The 22,475-nt window shown below is 48.1% G+C and overlaps 1 protein-coding gene across 1 annotated transcript in view; it reads left to right on the top strand.

Moving 5' to 3' along the window:
* ACE (angiotensin I converting enzyme) overlaps positions 1–22,475 on the top strand; it is a 342,068-nt gene that overhangs the window by 208,509 nt on the left and 111,084 nt on the right. The window contains 1 exon segment of the mRNA XM_069634130.1: positions 18,193–18,329. Coding sequence (XP_069490231.1) covers positions 18,193–18,329 — 137 coding nt within the window.

Genomic DNA, 22,475 nt, shown 5'->3' with positions numbered 1-22,475 from the left:
ACCAGATGACCTGAGCTGGCATGGGCAGTGCATGTAATCTGAGCTGGAACACACACCAGGTGACCTGAGCTGGCATAGGTAGTGCAGGTAATCTAAACTGGAATACACACCAGAGGACCTGAGCTGGCATAAGTAGTGCAGGTAATCTAAACTGGAATACACACCAGAGGACCTGAGCTGGTATAGGTAGTGCAGGTAATCTAAACTGGAATACACACCAGAGGACCTGAGCTGGCATGGGCAGTGCAGGTGATCTGAGCTGGAATACACACCAGATGACCTGAGCTGGAAGGCATGCTACATAGATCATAAACTGGAAGGTGCATTTTGGAATTGAGCTGTTAATACACTACGGGTGATATGAGCTGTGGGGCACACTGCAAAGACTATGAACTGGAAGGCAGAATTGCGGCCGCCTAGAATGGAGGGCAGACTGCAGGTAACGAGAGCTGCAAGGCAAAGTATATGGGACCAAATCTGCAAAGCACACTGCAGTTGACCTGAGCTGCAAGGTACACTGCCGCTGATCTGAGGTGCAAGGTACACTGCAGTTGACCGAAGCTGCAAGGTACACTGCCGTTGATCTGAGGTGCAAGGTAAACTGCAGTTGACCTGAGCTGTAAGGTACACTGCAGCTGACAGGAGCTGCAAGGTACGCTGCCGGTGATCTGAGGTGCAAGGTGCAGTTGACTGGAGCTGCAAGGTGCACTGCAGTTGACCAGAGCTGCAAGGTACACTGCAGTTAACTTGAGCTGCAAGGTACACTGCAGTTGACCTGAGCTGCAAGGTTCACTGCAGTTGACCTGAGCTGCAAGGTACACTGCCTTTGATCTGACCTGCAAGGTACACTGCAGTTGACCAGAGCTGCAAGGTTCACTGCAGTTGACTTGAGCTGCAAGGTACACTGCACTTGACCAGGGCTGCAAGGTACACTGCCGTTGACCTGACCTGTAAGGTACACTGCAGCTGACAGGAGCTGCAAGGTACACAGCCATTGATCTGAGGTGCAAGGTACACTGCAGCTGACAGGAGCTGCAAGGTACACTGCAGTTGACCGGAGCTGCAAGGTACACTGCAGTCGACCGAAGCTGCAAAGTACACTGACGTTGAGCTGAGGTGCAAGGTACACTGCAGTTCACCTGAGCTGCAGGGTACACTGCAGTTGTCCTGAGCTGCAAGGTACACTGCAGTTGGCCAGGGCTGCAAGGTACACTGCCGTTGACCTGAGCTGTAAGGTACACTGCAGCTGACAGGAGCTGCAAGGTACGCTGCCGGTGATCTGAGGTGCAAGGTAAACTGCAGTTGACCTGAGCTGTAAGGTACACTGCAGCTGACAGGAGCTGCAAGGTACGCTGCCGGTGATCTGAGGTGCAAGGTGCAGTTGACTGGAGCTGCAAGGTGCACTGCAGTTGACCAGAGCTGCAAGGTACACTGCAGTTAACTTGAGCTGCAAGGTACACTGCAGTTGACCTGAGCTGCAAGGTTCACTGCAGTTGACCTGAGCTGCAAGGTACACTGCCTTTGATCTGACCTGCAAGGTACACTGCAGTTGACCAGAGCTGCAAGGTTCACTGCAGTTGACTTGAGCTGCAAGGTACACTGCAGTTGACCAGGGCTGCAAGGTACACTGCCGTTGACCTGACCTGTAAGGTACACTGCAGCTGACAGGAGCTGCAAGGTACACAGCCATTGATCTGAGGTGCAAGGTACACTGCAGCTGACAGGAGCTGCAAGGTACACTGCAGTTGACCGGAGCTGCAAGGTACACTGCAGTCGACCGAAGCTGCAAAGTACACTGACGTTGATCTGAGGTGCAAGGTACACTGCAGTTCACCTGAGCTGCAGGGTACACTGCAGTTGACCTGAGCTGCAAGGTACACTGCAGTTGGCCAGGGCTGCAAGGTACACTGCCGTTGACCTGAGCTGTAAGGTACACTGCAGCTGACAGGAGCTGCAAGGTACGCTGCCGGTGATCTGAGGTGCAAGGTTCACTGCAGTTGACAGGAGCTGCAAGGTACACTGCCGTTGATCTGAGGTGCAAGATGCACTGCAGTTGATCTGAGCTGCAAGGTACACTGCCGTTGATCTGAGGTGCAAGATGCACTGCAGTTGGCCTGAGGTGGAAGGCCCACTGCAGGGAAGTTAAGGCGGATGGCACACTGCAGAGGACCAAAGATCGAAGCAAACCAGCACTGCAAGGCATGCCGCATTTGATCTGAACTGCAACGCACACTGAAGATGGTCTAAACTGAAAGGAACACTGTAATGTAGCCCCTGGTCTTATTTGGGCCCTGGCCAACTGGTGTTGACTACTCCCACCAGACTAGGATGGGCCCACTTCCACCCCCAACCCCACCCCCGCACTGACCAGCTACAACAAGAGGGGCGCTAGGCAACTTGCAAGATGTTACTATTATCTACACAACAGGAGCTGGGATGTCCCCCTGAGCTCCTACCCTCAATAGGTGATTGGAACCCCTTCACGTAACACACCAGACACCGGGTGGATTTTTTGAAGGCCTGTACGTTACCTCTTTTTTTTCGTACACACTAACCATATCACCTTATTTTTCACTTCTCAAAACTCCCAACAAAATCCAAACAAAGTAAACGTAAATTATGGACATATGATTGGATTCAAACTAGAAGAAGCAGTATGAAGCTGCAAACATTCAATCAAAATCCATTCTGTCTAAAGCGACATGGTAAACCAGAGACTTATCTAATGCGATCGCCGCATTCCAGCCATCGTGCAGACATTTTACGTTTTAGGCTGAATATTTGGCCTACCAAGGAAATTCTCCATAAATGGAAAATGATACCTCAAGAAGAGCTAAGCTGCCGATTTTGCAATAAGATGCTTGAAACCATGAAGCATATAATGGTAGAATGTGATGATTTACTACCCATAACAGGGATGTCATTTTACCAAAATGCCAGGGGTAGTGGAAGTGACATCCCACGACCCTTGACCCCCCTGATGACATCACAGAAAGTGATGTCATTTGACCCCACCCCGAAGTGATATCGCGGGAAGCGATGGAACACGACCTTTCACCTGTTGACAAAACAGGAAGTGGAATCACATAGCATTGTACACTATAAAAAATATGGTTATGATATCACTATAATGTGATGTACATTTCACACAAGAATGGATCACCATATGTATCATTACGATCAGTGTGTATAGGACCATATTGCCAAAGTACTGTGAAAAGCAACAGACGTCCATGACCAAATGATAATGATGTGTTATTATATAGCACTTACACTTAAGTGCTTTATATAGAAAGAATATACACCCGATATCACCCAACCTGTGTTGGTACTCATTTATCGACCTCAGAAGGATGAAAGGCTGAGTTGAGGGTTTTAAGAACAGACTAAATCAGTGACTCACCCCCTGAAGTGTGCCTGAAATAAACCTTTAATGAGTCTAGTAATTATTGTATAGAATTCCAGAAAGACACATTATTTCGTATTCCTATTCTTTCTTATATAGGGTCAGTGCTGAAAGTGTTAGACTTCTTATTTTCCTACTTTTTTTTAAGGGCCCTGAACAGGAACGCCAGCCACTCCAGAAGTAAAGAGTCACATGGTGCTGGCCACAGCCCAGGAGCTTGCATTACAAAAAAAAAAGAAAAAAAAAATCCCAGTTTTTTTTAGAGGTCGCAAGGGAGACCACAGAGGTCGCAGTTGTGACCGCTGGTGACCCCTAAATGACGTCCCTGACCCATAAGAGTCAGACATTTCAAATGCTAAGACCTTGTAAACATCTGATTGATTAAACACAAGTAAATAACATTTTTTTTTTGTAAATGCTATTTTAAAGAATATGTATGTTTAACTGGAGATCGACTGTGGGCAGCACTACTTCATACTAACAGGAAATTCCTAAGATACGTAATTATAAATTATCTAAATAGTTTGAAGATTATTGTGAGCAATGTGGCAATGCAAAAGATTTAGCGGGAAGCGAAATCATGGATATAAAAGAACCAGTTGTATATACATAAGGAAAGAAAATCATGTATGAATACCTTCTTATGGTAATTTTATTACCATACCCTTATTCTTTTAAACTTTGGCTTGCATGTTAATTGGAAGAATTCATTATTGAACAGTTTAGATTTCATGTAGATTATATTGATGAATGTTGAAAGGTTGAATTAATTTGACCAGAACAACAATAAATAAAAAAATAAAAATAAAAATAACTCCCTTTTTTACACTGCCATGGTGTGATCCTCCTCCCTTAGCCCCGTCCCGCTAGCCCTCCCTTTCTCTTTGAGGTCATGGAGAGACACCCCTAGAGAACCAATAGAACAGACCCCTCCTCCCTTCCTGGCTCCACCCACCTATGGGAAGGTGCAGAGGAAATCCCCGGTGGCCGGCCAATTCCCTAAGTGGCCTCTGGCAGGCCACCAACCAACCGGATCCACCCGCGCCTGAGCACTTGCCCATCTACCCTTCTCATCCCCTAATGCCTCCATAATTCTCTATACATAACCACCTAAATTAATAAATAAATAAATATATACCTCAACAAATAGACAGGTGTCAGCCTGATGAAGTCCCTGCAGAGGGGAGGAGAGGTGACAATTCATGCTCCTCCATAGGAACTAAGCTCTTCTCTAAGTCCATGTTTTATCCCTTTGCAATCAAATTTGCACTTTTGCACTTTAGTATAAAAAAGAGCACCAGGGCATTTTTTTCTTCTCCTTTGTGTTGCTCTCGAGAGGAGTGAGAGGATTCAAGGATTGCATTATTTTTTAAAAAGACAAATACCTATACACATGATTAAATAAACATGTATATTATATACAAATAATAATAATATTTATTATTATTATTATTATTATTATTATAATGTGACTGCTGCAGTCAGCCACACCCAAATGGCCTTATAGTTTTTGTCCTGCCACACACGGTACCTCTGGTTGATGTTTCTTTCATTAGGGTTGGGCCTGCAGCCCCTCCCTGCTGCGCCGCAGCGGCAGTACCGCCCAAGGTGCTGCAATGTGCATGGCGGTGCCCCGTGCCCACGTGGGGCATAGCCGGTGTCACTGTCCCCTAACGGGCCCGGGGAGGTCTTTTCATACTTTAGCGCCTTGTTGCCTCTTGGCCTGCCTCCATCACTGCAGCAAGCTCAGCGCAATGTTGCCCCTTTGTACGGCTCCCCGTTCCCTATAAGGGCACCAAAATCACCATGGTGGTCCGACCGCTTCAAAGGACTTTCTCTCTTGGCCAGCCTGTCCCTCTGACCTTGGGGGGGCCGCCATCTTCAGTGGTTACTTTCTGGTTCCCGTGTCACTTGTGGCATATGCGGCCAGGAGTGCTGATACTGGGGTCCACCCTGACTGGCCCAGGGGTGGGCCGTCAACTCTCCTACTGCGCCTCCTGATTTGACCCACTCTGCTTGCACGGTCAGGGCCAGGGACGTAATTTAACCAAAATGCCAGGGGTAGTGGAAGTGACCACGACCCTTGACCCCATGATGACATCACAGGAAGTGATGTCATTTGACCCCACCCCGAAGTGATGTCGCGGGAAGCGATGGAACATGATCTTTCACCTGTTGACAAAACAGGAAGTGGCATCACATAGCATTGTACACTATAAAAAATATGGTTATGATATCACTATAATGTGATGTACATTTCACACAAGAATGGATCGCCATATGGATCACTTCGATCAGTGTGTATAGGACCATATTACCAAAGTACTGTGAAAAGCAACAGACGTCCATGACCAAATGATAATGATGTGTTATTTTATAGCACTTACACTTAAGTGCTTTATATAGAAAGAATATACACCCAATATCACCCAACCTGTGTTGGTACTCATTTATCGACCTCAGAAGGATGAAAGGCTGAGTTGAGGGGTTTAAGAACAGACTAAATCAGTGACTCACCCCCTGAAGTGTGCCTGAAATAAACCTTTAATGAGTCTAGTAATTATTGTATAGAATTCCAGAAAGACACATTATTTCGTATTCCTATTCTTTCTTATATAGGGTCAGTGCTGAAAGTGTTAGACTTCTTATTTTTCTACTTTTTTTAAAGGGCCCTGAACAGGAAAGCCAGCCACTCCAGAAGTAAAGAGTCACATGGTGCTGGCCACAGCCCAGGAGCTTGCATTACAAAAAAAAAAAAAATTAAAAGGAAAAAAATATTTTTACCCCTAAATGACGTCCCTGGTCAGGGCTGGGTAGCTCTGTTTTTCACTAAGGCTGCACCCCACTAGTGGCCTGGGCCTAGGATCTTCAGGGACCACCCTTTCTGGCCCGCAGGGCAGTGGGTGCCTTGCCTGCATTGGGTATGCAGCCCGGGGATCATAGTACATGCTGGGGAACTCCTGACATACGTGGCCCAGTGTTTCTGCTTCTTGGAGTCCCGGAGGGCTGCATGAAGCCACTGCCCCCAAGGAGCACCTTCACTGGTCTCCCCCTCTCTTTCTTGACTCTGGCCGTTATTCTCAATGGTTGTTCTTAGAGTTCCAAGTTCTCTCCACTGCCCAGTCCATTCCCAGGGCGGGGGAGATCTGTCCACTGTTCCTCTCTCATAATAGTTCCATCCAGCATCAAGATTGACTTGTGTAGTTCAGTCAGGGTCAGACTGCGCCATAAAATTGTCTCGGGCACCAATGAAAAAGTGGCCCACGGTTGCAAGTGGCTATTCATTCCTTTTGTGACACTGTTTGATCAGTACCTAATGGGGAGTTTTTTGATAAAATCTGATGCAAATTGTTCATGTTATAGAATATTTATTCAGCAACACTGGTCAATACTACTAGCCACATAGTGAAGTAACTCATCAAACTGGCCCACATTGGTCTAATAAACTGGCCCCACCAGCATTTTGTGTTTTTGGCTCGGCCATGGGCCTATTCCACTATAGGCCAGTCCAATCCTGGGTTCAGTCCATGAAGGGAAAACAAAAGGTAAATCCTTATAGTAAAACATACAAACACACAGAAAATACATCCCTTTTATGCACACCCCGGTGTCTGTATCTTTTATTTACCTAACGTTCCCTCAGGGGATGAGCAATGCAACCCTCCTAGCCGGGCCCTATGGACCCAAGGTGGGGAGGCAGATCATTGGTGACCTGAGGTGGAAGGCACTCTGTAGGTGACCTGGGCAGGAAGCACACTCCCGGGGACCCAAGGCACAAGGCAGATCATTGGCGACCTGAGGTGAAAAGCACTCTAGGTGACTTGGGCAGGAAGCACACCCCCGAGGATCAAAGTTGGGAGGTAGATTATTGGCGACCTGAGGTGGGAGGTACTCTGTAGGTGACCTGGGCAGGAAGCACACTACTGGTGACCCAAGGTAGGAGGCATGTCATTGGAGACCTGAGGTGGGAGGCAGATCATTGGTGACCTTAGGTGGAAGGCACTCTGTAGGTGACCTGGGCAGGAGGCACACTCTCGGGGATCCGAGGCGGGAGGCAGATCATTGGTGACCTTAGGTGGAAGGCACTCTGTAGGTGACTTGGGCAGGAAACACACTCCCGAGACACAGGGTGCGAGGCAGATCATTGGTGACCTGATGTAGAAGGAACTCTGTAGGTGACCTGGGCAGGAAGCTCACTCTCAGGGATCCAAGGCGGTAGGCAAAATATTGGCGACCTGAGGTGGAAGGCACTCTTTAGGTGACCAGGGCGGGAAGCACACTTCCGGGGACCCAAGGCACGAGGCAGATTATTGGTGACCTGAGGTGGAAGGCACTCTGTAGGTGACCTGGGCAGGAAGCACACTCCCCGGGACACAGGGTGGGAGGCAGATCATTGGCGACCTGAGGTAGAAGGAACTCTGGAGGTGACCTGGGCAGGAAGCTCACTCCCGGGAAACGTAGGTGGGGGGCACATCATTGAAGACCTGAGGTGGAAGGAACTCTGTAGGTGACATGAGCAGGAAGCGCACTCCTGGGGAACCAAGACAGGAGGCAGATCATTGCAGACCTGAGGTGGAAGGCACTCTGTAGGTGACCTGGGCAGGAAGCACACTCTCAGGGATCCAAGGCGGTAGGCAAAATATTGGTGACCTGAGGTGGAAGGCACTCTGTAGGTGACCTGGGCAGGAAGCACACTCGTGGGGACCCAAGGTTGGAGGCAGATCTTTGGAGACCTGAGGTGGAAGGCACTCTGTAGGTGACTTGGGCAGGAAACACACTCCCGGGGACACAAGTTGGGAGGCAGACTATTGGCATCCTGATGTGGAAGGCACTCTGTAGGTGACCTGGGCAGGAAGCACACTCCCGGGGACACAAGTTGGGAGGCAGACTATTGGCATCCTGATGTGGAAGGCACTCTGTAGGTGACCTGGGCAGGAAGCAGACTCCTGGGAAACCAAGGTGGGGGGGGTCACATCATTGGAGACCTGAGGTGGAAGACACTCTGGAGGTGACCTGGGCAGGAAGCACACTCCCAGGGACCCAAGGCGGGAGGCAGATCATTGGTGACCTGAGGTGGAAGGCACTTTGTTTGTGACCTGGGCAGGAAGCACACTCCCGGGTAACATAGGTGGCGGGCACATCATTGGAGACCTGAGGTGGAAGGAACTCTGTAGGTGTCATGGGCAGGAAGCGCACTCCTGGTGACCCAAAGTGGGAGGCAGATCATTGGCGACCTGAGGTGGAAGGCACTCTGTAGGGGACATAGGCAGGAAGTACACTCTCAGGGATCCGAGGCAGTGGGCAAAATATTGGCGACCTAAGGTGGAAGGCACTCTTCATATAATTTGAGATGCAAGGCACACTGCATGCCACTTAAGGGGCGAGGTTCACTGCAGGAGCCTTAAGTTGTAACGCCGGCAGCAGGGAACCTGAGCTGGAAAGCAAAGTCTCCATTTCTCACCCAAGGTCAGAGGTTGGTCCATGCGGAGGCCTTTGGATACCGAGAACCTGCTGAGAAGAGTTTAGAACTCCGAGCATTGTGTCCCGCCCATTCCAGACAGAATGCAGCCAATGATCAGCCTCGCAGTGCTGCTCTGGGCTCAGACTTTCTGTTCTGCTGGGAAGGCTGCATGGCAAGGGTGGGCCTCTGGTGAGTTCCTTCGCAACGCTTTTAATGTGTCACTTCTGATCCTCAGATCTCAGAGGTTGGGCTCACATCTTAGCTTGCGCCCAAAGTAGAGTGTGTCCCAGGCCATAGTTGCAGTGTCAAGTGGTCATTCTGGGTCGTGACCAACCTGCAGTGAGGAGAAAGGTGGCAACTAGGGCAGGGTTGACCCTCACCTTCTTCTCTGGCATAGGCATAGGCTAGGGGAGTGAAAAGGTGGTGTGGTCCAGCATAGCCTCCAGACTCATCCCAGGCAGGCACTGCATTGAGGTGTGTAAGTGACACAGAAGGTGACTGAGGAAGTGTGTAAGTGACACAGAAGGTGACTGAGGACGTGTGTAAGTGACACAGAAGGTGACTGAGGGAGTGTGGGTGTGAGTTCATTCGTACAAAGCAGCATTACATTCTGAATGGGCTCTGCTCGTCCAGTTAGATGGGCATTGTGGGGTTAAAGGTTTGAAGACTTTGCCTGTAGGTCTACTAATCGTCTTTCAACTGTATGGCACTGTGCAGAGTGTTCCAGAGTTAGGGAAGAGACTGCCGCAGGGCATAGTGCTGTATGTTAATGCATAGATGGGTACCTGGTTGAGTCGCCATGAAGGAATTTATGGGGTGGGGGCAGAGCTTTTTGGCAAATACCTGGGCTCTCAGAAGACGGAACAGTGAAGATTCAACAGGCTAGCTGTGCCACATTGTCAGGGATCATACTTACAGGAGTTGATGGTTCGACCTATAAGGGGGTTATAAGCTTTCTGCTAAAATCCATACTCTAACATACATGCCAACATGACCCATTCCTTTTTGGATATGGCCGTCTAATCCTGGTGTAATCACTTATGGTTTCACCAGGCCTTCCTGGCGTGATGAAGAGCCGCCTGTAGATCCAGAAGTTTACATGATGAAGGTTCTCTGGGTGGTGGTTGGAGCGGGGTAGAGTTTGTGAAGTGTCTGGGCCCAGCAGCTCATGGGTTGCCTGGACTTGTCTAAGGCTCCTGTGGTATACATGGGCCGCATCTTAACATATGAGGTTTTCTTTGCATTCTGGGATTTGCAGTACTGGATTATAAAAAGGGAAGTCCAGGACTACAAGTCCCAAAATGCAAAGAAAAAAACACAACTGGACTATGTAAAGATTGAAGGAGGCAGATGGGGCTTAAATGACGCTTTATTGAGGACAAACCCCGGCGCCCAGCCGGACCACTCCATCAACCAACAACAGACTAGAATGTGGAACCTTGGACGTAGGTAAACAGTCCAGTACTACGTCCAAGGTTCCATTACAATTACAACACTTCTTCCCCATAAGGAACTTAACAATGGCAACATCAAACAAGATCATTATAACTAAACTCCTGGTCAAATCAGACGCATTTACCCATTCACACACTTCGCACTCCCCCCACACACAACTGCCCCGTGGATAGTTCAATGCTCAGAACTCCCCATCACGTAATCCCTGAACCTGACAGGAGGCACCTTGATTCTTGTGGGGTGACCCACATCCCCACCTGCGACACACACAGGAGACACCTCTTTCACAGTCTCGAGCACAATCTGAACATCATCTCCCTCTGGCGCAACTTGAACATCATTTAACGTATTCCCTCTTGTCGCACCTCCATCACCACTGACACCACCTGCGCCCAAACCTTCAGCACTTGCAGCGCCTCCCTCTGTTTTTCTGCTGCCATAACCAGGAATATTGAAAACATCGCCCATCCCCTCAGAAAACTCGGGCCTTCTCTCCACCTCTCTTTCTAAAACCACTACCCTCCTGTTGCTCCACCTGGAACCATCGTCCAACTCCACATAACCTCTTCCTACCTTCATCATCATACAGGGATCCATATATACACTGGCCCATTTGGGCACAAATCTGGGATTCTTAACCCGCACGTGGTCACCCACAGACACCATAAGGGGTTTCTTCCCAAGATTCGCCTCACTAGGTCTCTCCTGTTTCAACCAAGCTCTTGCCAATACCTCCTGCATGTCCACCTCAGAACGCACTCCTCCACCCAAGGCAGCAACTCTCAGCTTAGACCCTGGCTTCCTGCCCCTCATGAGCTTGAAAGGAGAACAACCCGTAACAAGTGAAGGTGTGTGCCTATAAGCCGGCAAGGCTTCCGACAAAACATCACTCCAACACAGGCCATTAGACAACACCAACTGTATGGCACCCTTAACAAACCTATTCATTCTCTCCAACAGGCCATTCGCATCAGGGTTATACAATGCAATCCTGTGATGGCGTATCCCCAAACATCTCATGAACTCCTGCATTCTCTTAGAAACAAACTGTACTCCGTTATCTGTCACTAAACTTGCTGGTACCCCTTCTCTATCAAATACTTTGCCAAGGAATGCCACTGCTTTTTCTGCTGTTACAGTCCCTAAAGCAGTCACTTCCACCCATTGCAAGGTGTAGTCAACCAGAACCACTATGAATCTCAGACCATTGCCCAATGTATCCATCGGCCCCATGATGTCCACAGCTACCTTTAACCACACTTCCCCAGGCACTTCCACCGGATATACCAGCTGCGGCCTAGGTCCTTGATTTATCGCTCACCGCACACGCCACACATTCCTTCACAACCTCCTCCACATCTCCATCCATGCCGGGCCACCGATACGACTTTCTCTGCCTCCTTTTGGTCAATGGCTTGCCCAAATGCCCCTTGTGTGCCAGATTTACCAACCTGCACCTTAAACTGAATTGTAGTCCCAACCTTTGACCTCTCGCAGCACCCCATGGACCCTCCGATCGCTCGTTCCATACATGCCCGTACTCCTGGTCCAACTCCTTGTCACCACTTTCTGCTATTCTGCACCTCAGGCACTCCTTAATTTTTACCAAAGTAGTATCCACTGCACATTCTTTGTCCCACTCCTCCTTGCTAACTGCTGGAAATATACTTGCTACCCTCGTACACTCATCCCAAACCTCTTGCACATCCTTCCCTTCTCTCACCGGGCTGGGCAACCGTGACAAACAATCAGCTATAGTATTCCTGCTGCCAGGAATGAGTTCCACTCTGAAATTGTACTCTTGCATATCAGCCATCCACTTAGCAATCCTAGGAGAAGCAGCAGACAACCCCTTGGTGGTCAAAACATACATGAGGGGCTTGTGGTCCATTCATATAATATAAGGAACATCCCACAAAAATGTTCTAAAATGTTTGGACGCCCACACAACGGCCAACGCCTCCCTCTCTACTACTGCATACCTTCCTTCGGCATCTCTCAGCACTCTCGAGGCAAAAGCTATGGGATGATAGCTACCATTCTCCCACTGCTCAAGCACAGCCCCTATGCCCACTCACTGGCATCAACCGTTAACACCGTTTTGTTTTTAGGAGAAAATTACCCCAAATACATGGTGTGATCCACGTCACCCTTCACCTTCTCAAATTCCTCTTGGCAACTCTCCGTCCACTCAAATCGAAAATTTTCTTCAACAAAGTCCTCATATTGACCGTCTTCTCAGCATAAGAAGCAATACACCTCACATAGTATTCTGTCATTCCTAGGAATGATCTGAGCTGCTCCTTATTAACAGGAGCAGGCGCATCCTTCATGACCTTCACTAATCCCGCCTTGGGACATATGCCCATCTCGTCCAAAGTGTGCATTAAGTAGGTTACACTCTGCACCCCCACATGACACTGGGACCATTTTACTGTCAAACCACTCTCCTTCAAGACTTTCATTACTCTTAAAAACCTGCTGTCCTGCTCTCTACAGCCCTTCCCCCACACTACTATGTCACCTTGGAAATATTTTACACCAGATATTCACCCGAAAACATTTTCATAAGCCTTTGAAAAACCGCTGAAGCTGAGGCTAGACCAAAGGGCATACAGCAGAAACGATATGCTCTGAAAGGTGTGACAAACGATGTTAATGCACATGAATCCTCGTGCAACTCTATCTGGTGATATGCAGACAATAAATCAAAAGTGGCGAAACACGTGGTCTTTCACACATGTACCAACAACTAATTTATATTGGGTAAAGGATGCCGGTCTACCCAAATGTTAGCATTGAGCTCTCTCAAATCTACGCACATTCTCATCCCTCCTTCACCGTTACGCGCCAACATTACAGGCGACAACCGCTGCAAACTTTCTATCCCTTCAATTATACCGGCTGCCTGAAGCTTGGCAAGCTCATCCTTTAACCCATCCTGGGCCATCAAAGGCACCCTCCTCACCTTGTGAACTCTTGGTATAGCACCTCTCTTAAGAACAATTCTATGTGAGAACCCATTGAGCTTCCCCTACTCTTCTGAAAATATAGTGAGGAAAGCTTCCCTGAGGTATTCAGCCATTACCACACCCTCAGTCATCATGTCCTCCCCACCTCCAACACTCAATATGGGCACAGGCTTCCCGGGCGTATTTCCATCTCAAGAGCAGCTTGTTCATACAAGCCCAAAACAGCATCACCCTTATGTGGAACATATAGCTTCCCTTGGGTGGTACGCCCTTCAAATTTGATTCTTGCCCACTCATAACCCAACACCTTGATGGACACACAACCGTACGCATAGGGATTTATATCGGATGAAAACAGGGTGGACATGTCCTTGCCATAAGTCTTCACGTACAATTCTGGTGAAATCATGGTGTGTGGAGATCCAGTGTCCACCATCATTCGCAGCTGCACCCCATTCACAGATAACACGGCCCACGGCCCTTTCTTTCTCTGCGCTCCAGTCACACTCAACAACACCCCCTAAAGGGACTTCTTGCACACTGCGTCACGTGCTTCACCATCCACGTAACCCACTACAGTTTCAGAACTTCCATCCGGTTCTAACATTTTGACAGTTTCCCTGTTCTTGGCGATACTCTTGCACATATGGGCAAAATGCCCCCTTCCTTTGCATTTCCTACATTCCACGTTTATTGCTGGGCATTCTCTCGGTCCTGTGGCATGCCCCCTCCAGCCGCACTTCCTGCACATTTCTCTTCGACCAAACATCCCTTTATTGTCCCTGGGATAAGCATGTTCTCTGCTCACTCTTCCCTTGCATTCTCTGGAGCCTTTCTTGGCCACTATGGCATGCACTGTCTCATTTTACTCAGTCACCTCTTGGACACTTATCTTGGACTCCTCAATGGCCCTTGCCATTTCTATTACCTTGTTCAGTGGGGGATCCTTTTCGATCCAAAGCCTTTCTCTCACCCTGGAGTTGCTAGTCTTCATCATCACTTGATCATGAATATACTCATCCAGGACACCCGTGAATTTGCAGGTGGAAATGAGTGTCCGCAAGGCAGTCACGTAGGTGTCTATGCCTTCGCCCACAGCTTGAGCTCTCGAAAAGAAATGGTACTTCTCCAGCACAACATTCAGCCTTTTCCCAAATCGCTCCTCTAGTTTCTTGAGAGCAGTCTTGTATGTCCTCACCATGCCCTCACTGCCTTCCCCTTCGCCGGGCACTCGTACTTCATCACCTGGGGGATTCCTGAACACCCATAGACTCTCCGTCTCTTAGCAGTTCAGAAGTCCAGCTTCCTTGTCGTCATCACTGTACCTTCTCCCCCATGCTGCTCTCAGGTAGACCTTGAAAGTGTCTACCCAGAGGTCCCAAGGGATGGGAGGTTCCCCTGGACTGGCAAGAAAGGCAGGAGGTGGACAGGCGTTGCTTTGCTGCATCCTAGGCGTGCTCTGGAGTGCACCTCACCCCTAGAGTTGGTCCAAATTAGGGTCAGGATGAGTTTCTTCTTCCCTGGAATGGTCCGCGCAGAAATTCCTTCCTGCAGTGCCAAATATCCTGGTTCCTACCTCTTCAGTGCCCTCAGTGTCTTTAGCAGTGCACAATTTTTTGTATTTTTTTTATACTGCACTCACACTTCTCTAGTGCACAGCCTGTGCACACTACCTGCTGGTGCTGCGCACTCCTCAGTTGCCCCGTGGCTCGCTCTCCTGCGTGCAGCAATCCTTCTCTGTTTCTTTCCCGTTTCTCGCCTGGGCTTGCGGGGACAAACACTTCTAGGTGTCCTAGACGTGCACGCGCGCCTAGGCAACAATGTGCTAAGCTTTGCCAGCCAACAGCTGCACACGTCTCATGCTGCGTTACTGGTGCTTTCCGTCTTTTCGTGCCGGCTTCCTTGGCTCCTCCCTGTGGGGAATCTCGCAGAGTGCGCTTGGGACTTCTCCACCTACTCCGGTGCTCAGCGCAGCAGAGTGCCCGCGCTGGAAGGCCTTGCTTACCCTCCTCAGAGCGTGTTCGCTGGAAGCTCAGGCCAGCCCGCGGGGTCCTGGATACTGCCGGGCCTCTTCCATCACAGCACCGGGATCGGTGCCACCCCGCCCTCAACACCTGCAGGGCTTGCAGAGGTGCTGCAGGGCTGGGGGCTGGGTAGGCGGAGCTCCGACAGTGCTGGGCTCCCCTTCCATCACTGCCTCCTGTGACCAGACCGCTCCTACACAGGAGCTGCACGCATGGCCTCACACGGGATTTGCCCAAATCCTCGTCGCCAAAGTAAAGATTGAAAGAGGCAGATGGGGCTTAAATGACGCTTTATTGATGACAAACCCCGGCGCCCAGCCGGACCACTCTACCAACCAACAACAGACTAGAATGTGGAACCTTGGACGTAGGTAAAAAAATCCAGTGCTACGTCCAAGCTTCCATTACAATTACAACAGAATACTGTCTCCTGAATGGAATGGGGTATGTTGGCTTGTTTGTGATTGGAAAATGTTCCCTGGTGGTGCCAGTGCCTACATTCGTTATAGGGAACATCATGGACAGCCAAGGACAACAATGACTAACTTGGCCCAATGGATTGCTCACCAGCATTGATTTTAGCAAGTTATCTTGTGGCAAATTCCAGTGATTTTCTACATCCTGTTGCCTCGCAGACATCAACTCCTTTAATCCCCAAATATGGCCCTTAAATAAACGGCAACTTCAAAGTCTTCCGTGAAATGGAGACTGTAAATGGCAGCAACATCTGTATCAGCCCCACAATACCCAGCAGTGCAAGGACAAGCAGAGAATTGTCTCTCTAGTCATCCTAATCCTCTTTGAAAGGTACCTTTAGGAAGCCTAAACCTCCGCTTTTGGAGGCCTTGACCTGGAAGCACTTCACATTGTTTACCGTTTCACCCCAGAGCATGCACAATCCAGAAGTGGGTCTCCTGCACACATGCTCAATCACAATGAAAACAAACATCGGCCATTTTATATCTGCAAACTGCTGCATAGTCTTTGCTTCACATAATTGTAATTCAGTGAGTTGAGCATTCAAAAGGAACTAAGTCAGCTGCAGGACGGCTTCCTTCATGTCCATGATACTTTGCTTTAATTGAATTTCCATTGATTTATGCAACACTTTTACGAAAGGTGCTGTACAAAAAGTTCAGACCCTCCAGGATATTGTGACATGAAATATTTTGCGGCATAAGAAATGCACGTTTTGCAGCAGTATGGCATGGTACCTAAGAGGAGGAAAGAGTGAAGGCAGGCAAAAGAAGGAGGTAGGACAGGAAGAAAAGGGAGGAAGAATGAAGAATCAACGGCACCTTATTCCGAAGTGCAGAGAACTACGGTGCATCTTTCCAAAGTGTAGGGGACTATGGAGCATCATTCAAAAGTGTAGGGGAATATGGCACATCATTCTAAAGTGTAGGGGAGTATGGCTCACCATTCCAAAGTGTATGGGACTATGGAGCATCATTGCAAAGTGTAGGGAATATCGCACATCTTTCCAAAGTGTAGGGGACTATGGAGCATCTTTCCAAATTGTAGGGGAATATGGCACATCATTCCAAAGTATAGGGGGCTATGGAGCATCATTCCAAAGTGTTGGGGAATATGGCACATCATTCGAAAGTGTAGGGGAGTATGGCTCACCATTCAAAAAGTGTATAAGACTATGGAGCATCATTCCAAAGTGTAGAGGACTATGGTGCATCATTCCAAAGTGTATGGGACTACGTACGGAGCATCATTCCAAAGTGTAGGGGAGTATGGCTCACCATTCCAAAGTGTAGAGGACAATGGCGCATCATTCCAAAGTGTATGGGAGTATGGCTCACCATTCCAAAGTGTAGAGGACAATGGTGCATCATTCCAAAGTGTAGGGGAGTATGGCTCACCATTCCAAAGTGTAGAGGACAATGGTGCATCATTCCAAAGTGTAGGGGAGTATGGCTCACCATTCCAAAGTGTAGAGGACAATGGTGCATCATTCCAAAGTGTATGGGAGTATGGCTCACCATTCCAAAGTGTAGGGGGCTATGGAACATCATTCCAAAGTGTAGGGGAATATGGCACCTCATTCCAAAGTGTAGGGGAGTATGGCACATCATTCCAAAGTGTAGGGGAGTATGGCTCCCCATTCCAAAGTGTTGGGGGCTATGGAACATCATTCCAAAGTGTAGGGGAATATGGCACCTCATTCCTAAGTGTAGGGGAGTATGGCACATCATTCCAAAGTGTAGGGGACTATGGCGCATCACTCCAAAGTGTAGGTGAGTATGGCACATAATTCCAAAGTGTAGGGGACTACGTACGGAGCATCATTCCAAAGTGTAGGGGAGTATGGCTCACCATTCCAAAGTGTAGAGGACAATGGCGCATAATTCCAAAGTGTAGGGGAGTATGGCTCACCATTCCAAAGTGTAGAGGACAATGGCGCATAATTCCAAAGTGTATGGGAGTATGGCTCCCCATTCCAAAGTGTAGGGGGCTATGGAACATCATTCCAAAGTGTAGGGGAATATGGCACACCATTCCAAAGTGTAGGGGAATATGGCACATCATTCCAAAGTGAAGGGGACTATGGCACATGATTCCATAAGCTTCCAACAACACCTTGGTGTATCTCGTTTCTGGCCGTCTTGTGCATACCACCATGCCTATGTTGTGCTGTGATAATTATTGATAATGTTTATTTGATGACTTATTAAATGCTCGCTACCAATGCTTTGCTATGCGACCCTTACATCGCTCTGTTACTAGATTAACGCTATAAAACTAATGGATACAGCTGATGTATTGCACACCCATTACTTGTTGCTGTGGCTCTATCTCTCTTTGGAGGGCAAACGACCAGGACTTTAATAAAATGTTTACTTTTTTTTACCCCATGTTCAGAGAAAAATGCTGATGAGCAGCAGGCAAAGGTCTTCCTGGCGGAGTACAACAGCACCGCAGAAGTGGTGTGGAACGACTACACCGAGGCCTCCTGGACCTACAACACTGACATCACTGAACCCAACAAGCAGATCATGGTAAGTGGCGGCTGGCTAGTCCTTGGGATGCGCTGACTCAGCATACGGATCTGGGAGAGGCAGCCCCCATCACCCCACACACCCGCACTTCTCCCCCCCCCATGCCCCAGTACCCTAGAAATCAATAATATACGTTGCCTAACAGGGCTCTGCCCTAAAAAGAATGCAGCCAAATGGAGATTCATGAAATGCATCGAAATGGCCACGACAAGCAGTGGCATATCCAGACTCTAGACTGGGGTGGCCCAAGTGGGGCGCTAACTTATGCAGGGGTGGCATGAAGTACGAGCGCACCCACTCACACACACACACGTGTCTGAAAAGCATTCATTTACCATTTGTCTCCACCACCCATATCTACTTTAATTACTAACATTAGTGTCTTACATTCCTGTGTTTAAAGTTTAATCATCAAAGTTTAGGATAATTGAGTGACATATGGGGTGGCCAATCAGATTCCAGGGGTAGAACGTGCCAGCCCAGGCCACTCCCTGGACACGCCTATGACGACAAGATAGGTGGGTACCCAGCATACACGGCCTCAGATGTTCAAAGAAGCTCGCCTTGGATTTCAAATCAGGGCGTGTCCCAGAGGGAAATGGCAGATGTCCTCTCATTGGCTGATTTTCTGAGGCACAGTTTCTTACAGGTCAGGCTGGCTGGCCCACGGTAATCTGATTGGCAATCCAAAACATAGAAGATATTAATTAAAACTGAAAGAAAACAATAGTTTTGCAGTGGTAAATTCAATAAATGTTACCTAAAGTACCAGACCACTCCCATGGAAGGTGGAGTCAAGGAACTTCACCATAAAACCGTGAATTGAATTCAGCAAAGCAGCAATTTCTAGGGTTTGCAGTCATGGTGGTGAAAAACAATGTATATATTACATGGCCTGCGGTAGCGGGAGTGTAGTTATCGTTACTTCGCTAAACCCATACGAAGAATACTTTTTGGGCGGCTTATAACTTTGTTACCCGTGGACGAATCCTCACCAAACTATGTAAAAACATTATATGGCCCGCTCTGAATCATTTTGGCAAGTATGGTGAGGTTTCGTTAAGGGGGGGCAAAGTTATAGGGGGAGTCACAAAATAGTTTTTTTTTCCATAGACATAATGGAAAAGATTTTGCTCACGCCTACAGCCCAAATCGCTGGACGGATTTTCACCAAATTTGTACCAGGATCAGCAGCTTGGTACTGAAATCGTGCTTTTGTAATTTGTGCCAGGAGTGGCTGCTTGGTACTGAAATCGTGCTTTTGTAAATTTGGTGTAAATCCGTCCAGTAGTTTTTTTTAAACGATCAAAAAGTAGGTACAAAAAAAAGGGTGATATCTGGCTCTGCTTCACAGACCCATTTCCCTGTTCGGTCCGCCGACAGCATCCAATTGGCTTAGAAGGCGATGTGATGTCAGCGGTCATCGGACGTGCCTCCTGATTGGTGCAATTTAAACATAACGTCCCTTTAACAAAGGAAACGTTAAGTTAAAGGGGGAAACAGCAAGGGGTCCAACGAAAGAAAGAAGTGAAGAAGAGGCAAGGGTAGGTGTAAAGGAGGGCATGGCAGGTGAGACCACATTTAAATATAAAAGGGTTCAAAAAAGGTAGCTCTCAGATGGTGCTCACTTTTCAGAGAGCCGTGAAAAATGGCAACTCACACTTCTGACATATATGTTCCGTGAGCCCCAGTGCCATCACGCTAACCCCAATGGAACTTCTAACTCAACTATAGACTCAAGGCACTCACACCAAAACAAGACCCCCAATACTACATGGTCACTGAGCTCACACCTACCCCAAATTGCGCACTCCCACTTTAATACACCCATGCATTCATGGAACATCTGGCACACCGCTGCCTTACTGCATGCCACACTGATCCTCCGATTAACCCCATTCTTCACATACCTCGAATGTGGCCTACCACTGAATGGAACTTAAGGGCCACAGTGCAGATACTTCTGCAAACAATAAGAAGACTGAAAAAAGGTTAAGGATAACAATTACTCAAAATAACGGAAAACCAAGAAAACCGATTTTGATATTTAAGGTAGCCCAGTGGGTTACGCGTTTGCTGCTGAGATCCAAGTGTCATCTCAATGACACAGGTTTGAATCCCAGCAAGGGTAAATCAGTATTTCGTCCTTCAGAGGTTATAATATGATTGGTTATTTATAACGCGCTTGATACCCAGAGGTTTCTAAGCGCAGACCCCGGATCGAACCTGTGTTGCTCGCGTCGTCTTGCTTCCAAGGCGAGCACGTTGCTGCTGAGCTATCCTCCCGAGACAAGGTTGTTAAATGAGTACCAGTTTCTGCTGGGTAATAATAATTCTAATATTTTTTTTTAATGGTCTTTGTAAAGTGCTTTGGTGAAAGAGCTATATACATGGCAGGTTATTGTTAATCAAACAAATAAAATAGCTATAAACAAAAAGGAAAACAGGTGTGGATAGGAACAGTGGGGGTTTGAGCCGGTGAGGAGGGTAAAGAAGGTTTCATGGAGTGCTTGAGTCGGTGGGGTGGGGAGTGGGGCTGATTCCCACTATTTCTAAAGTCTATTTTGACAGGGGATAGAAGTCCGTCTAACTGAAACATGCTGAGTTGAAGAAGGGTAGTACAAGGAGCCTTCTCCTGTGCTACTGAACCCGCAGTAAAACCAAAACACATTTTTAAAATAGAATTTTACTTTTCTTTAAACTGGGGGATCATGTTGTCTTCTCCCACTGGGAGTTGGACCCCCTGCAGTGCTCTTCTCTGGGAGGCTGGCCGCATTCGTGCACTCCTCTATGATATCAATCTTAACTCACCCCACCACACTTTCTCATTAAAAACAAATAAAATAATGCATTTAGTTATTTTTATTTCCTTGTCTATAATTGTTTTATTTTACATGCCTTTCAGTGTTAAATTGTTTTTTTTTTTCCTTTCATTTTTACTGCTGTTTTTTCAGCCGGGGGGCTGGCCCCCTGTTATTATTCTATAGAACCAGATATGGGGGCGTATCAACCAAAGCAGCGGTATTAGAACTGCCGCCTCTTTTCCAGACCTGTCTTACTAGGACCAGGAAGAGGAGATACCTCCAGCACTTGGCTGGGAGGATTTCCACCTGTGGCAATTCTCCCCAAAAAAAACTGGAGTCCTTGGGGCTCAGAGAATGGGGTTCAATATTAGCACACAGACACCCCCCATCAGGTAGATTTCTCCCAATGACGAGTGGCATCAACAGTAAAGCAGTTTGGCAGTAATTCCCCCATAACTCCCGCCAAACTTGTAATGAGGGTGATAATGTGGTAGCACAACCCTTACATTGAAAGATGTGCAGAAAACAACTGGATAGAACAACCAACACAAAGGACTGAAAAATAATACAGGCTGGAAAATGCAGGTAAATGAGCCGGCGTGTCACCGATTGCAGCATACACACAGCGCGCGCCGCCATATCCAATCGATGACATGTTATCCTAATGCCACTGCTTGAGCAAGGAACATCTAACACACATCATCAGAGGGGCAGCTCTGAGATCACGGCTGCATCTACACTAATGGGATTCCCCTGAGTGACCATACCTACACAATCTTAAAATACAAACAAAAACAAAGCACAAATCCTGTTTTCCAGCTGCTCGGCTACCTTCCCAGACATGCCCGTCATTGCTAACTTCCGGTGGTTCCATCCTCTAGTAGGTTTGTAGCTCTTCATGTATTCTGGACTACAACTCCCATCAACCTGATCTGGCATAGCCAGTGGTGAGAGATCATGGGAGTTGTAGTTGAACACATGCAAAGCGCTACATGCTGCAGACTGCTGCGAGAGATGAAAGGTTGGCAGAAGTCTTTCACAAAAACAAACTCCACTGTTAGCATTCACACAGGCAGGCCTGTTTCTTGGCCCGGGCGAGGCGGACAGCTGCCCGGGGCGCAATAGCCCCGGGGGGTGCAATTGCCCCAGTCCCTGGAGCCTCTGGAGTGGATCAAATTCCCCAGTTTGTGGGGCGGCGCAATTCCGTGGGAAAAGTTCTGTGGGTCCTGCCCTGACATTACATGAGTCAGAGGCTCACGCTGACCACTTTCGCGCGGGTGGGAACGGCATAAGCACAACAATGAAAATACTTGAGGTCCCCCTGCAGTTAAGACCAGCCCCT

This window comes from Ambystoma mexicanum, chromosome 13 (genome assembly GCF_040938575.1).
Source record: "Ambystoma mexicanum isolate Mex_15411 chromosome 13, UKY_AmexF1_1, whole genome shotgun sequence".
Classification (NCBI taxonomy): domain Eukaryota; kingdom Metazoa; phylum Chordata; class Amphibia; order Caudata; family Ambystomatidae; genus Ambystoma; species Ambystoma mexicanum.
Note: the sequence above shows the minus strand (reverse complement) of the source record. Positions and strands in the feature narration are given on the sequence as shown.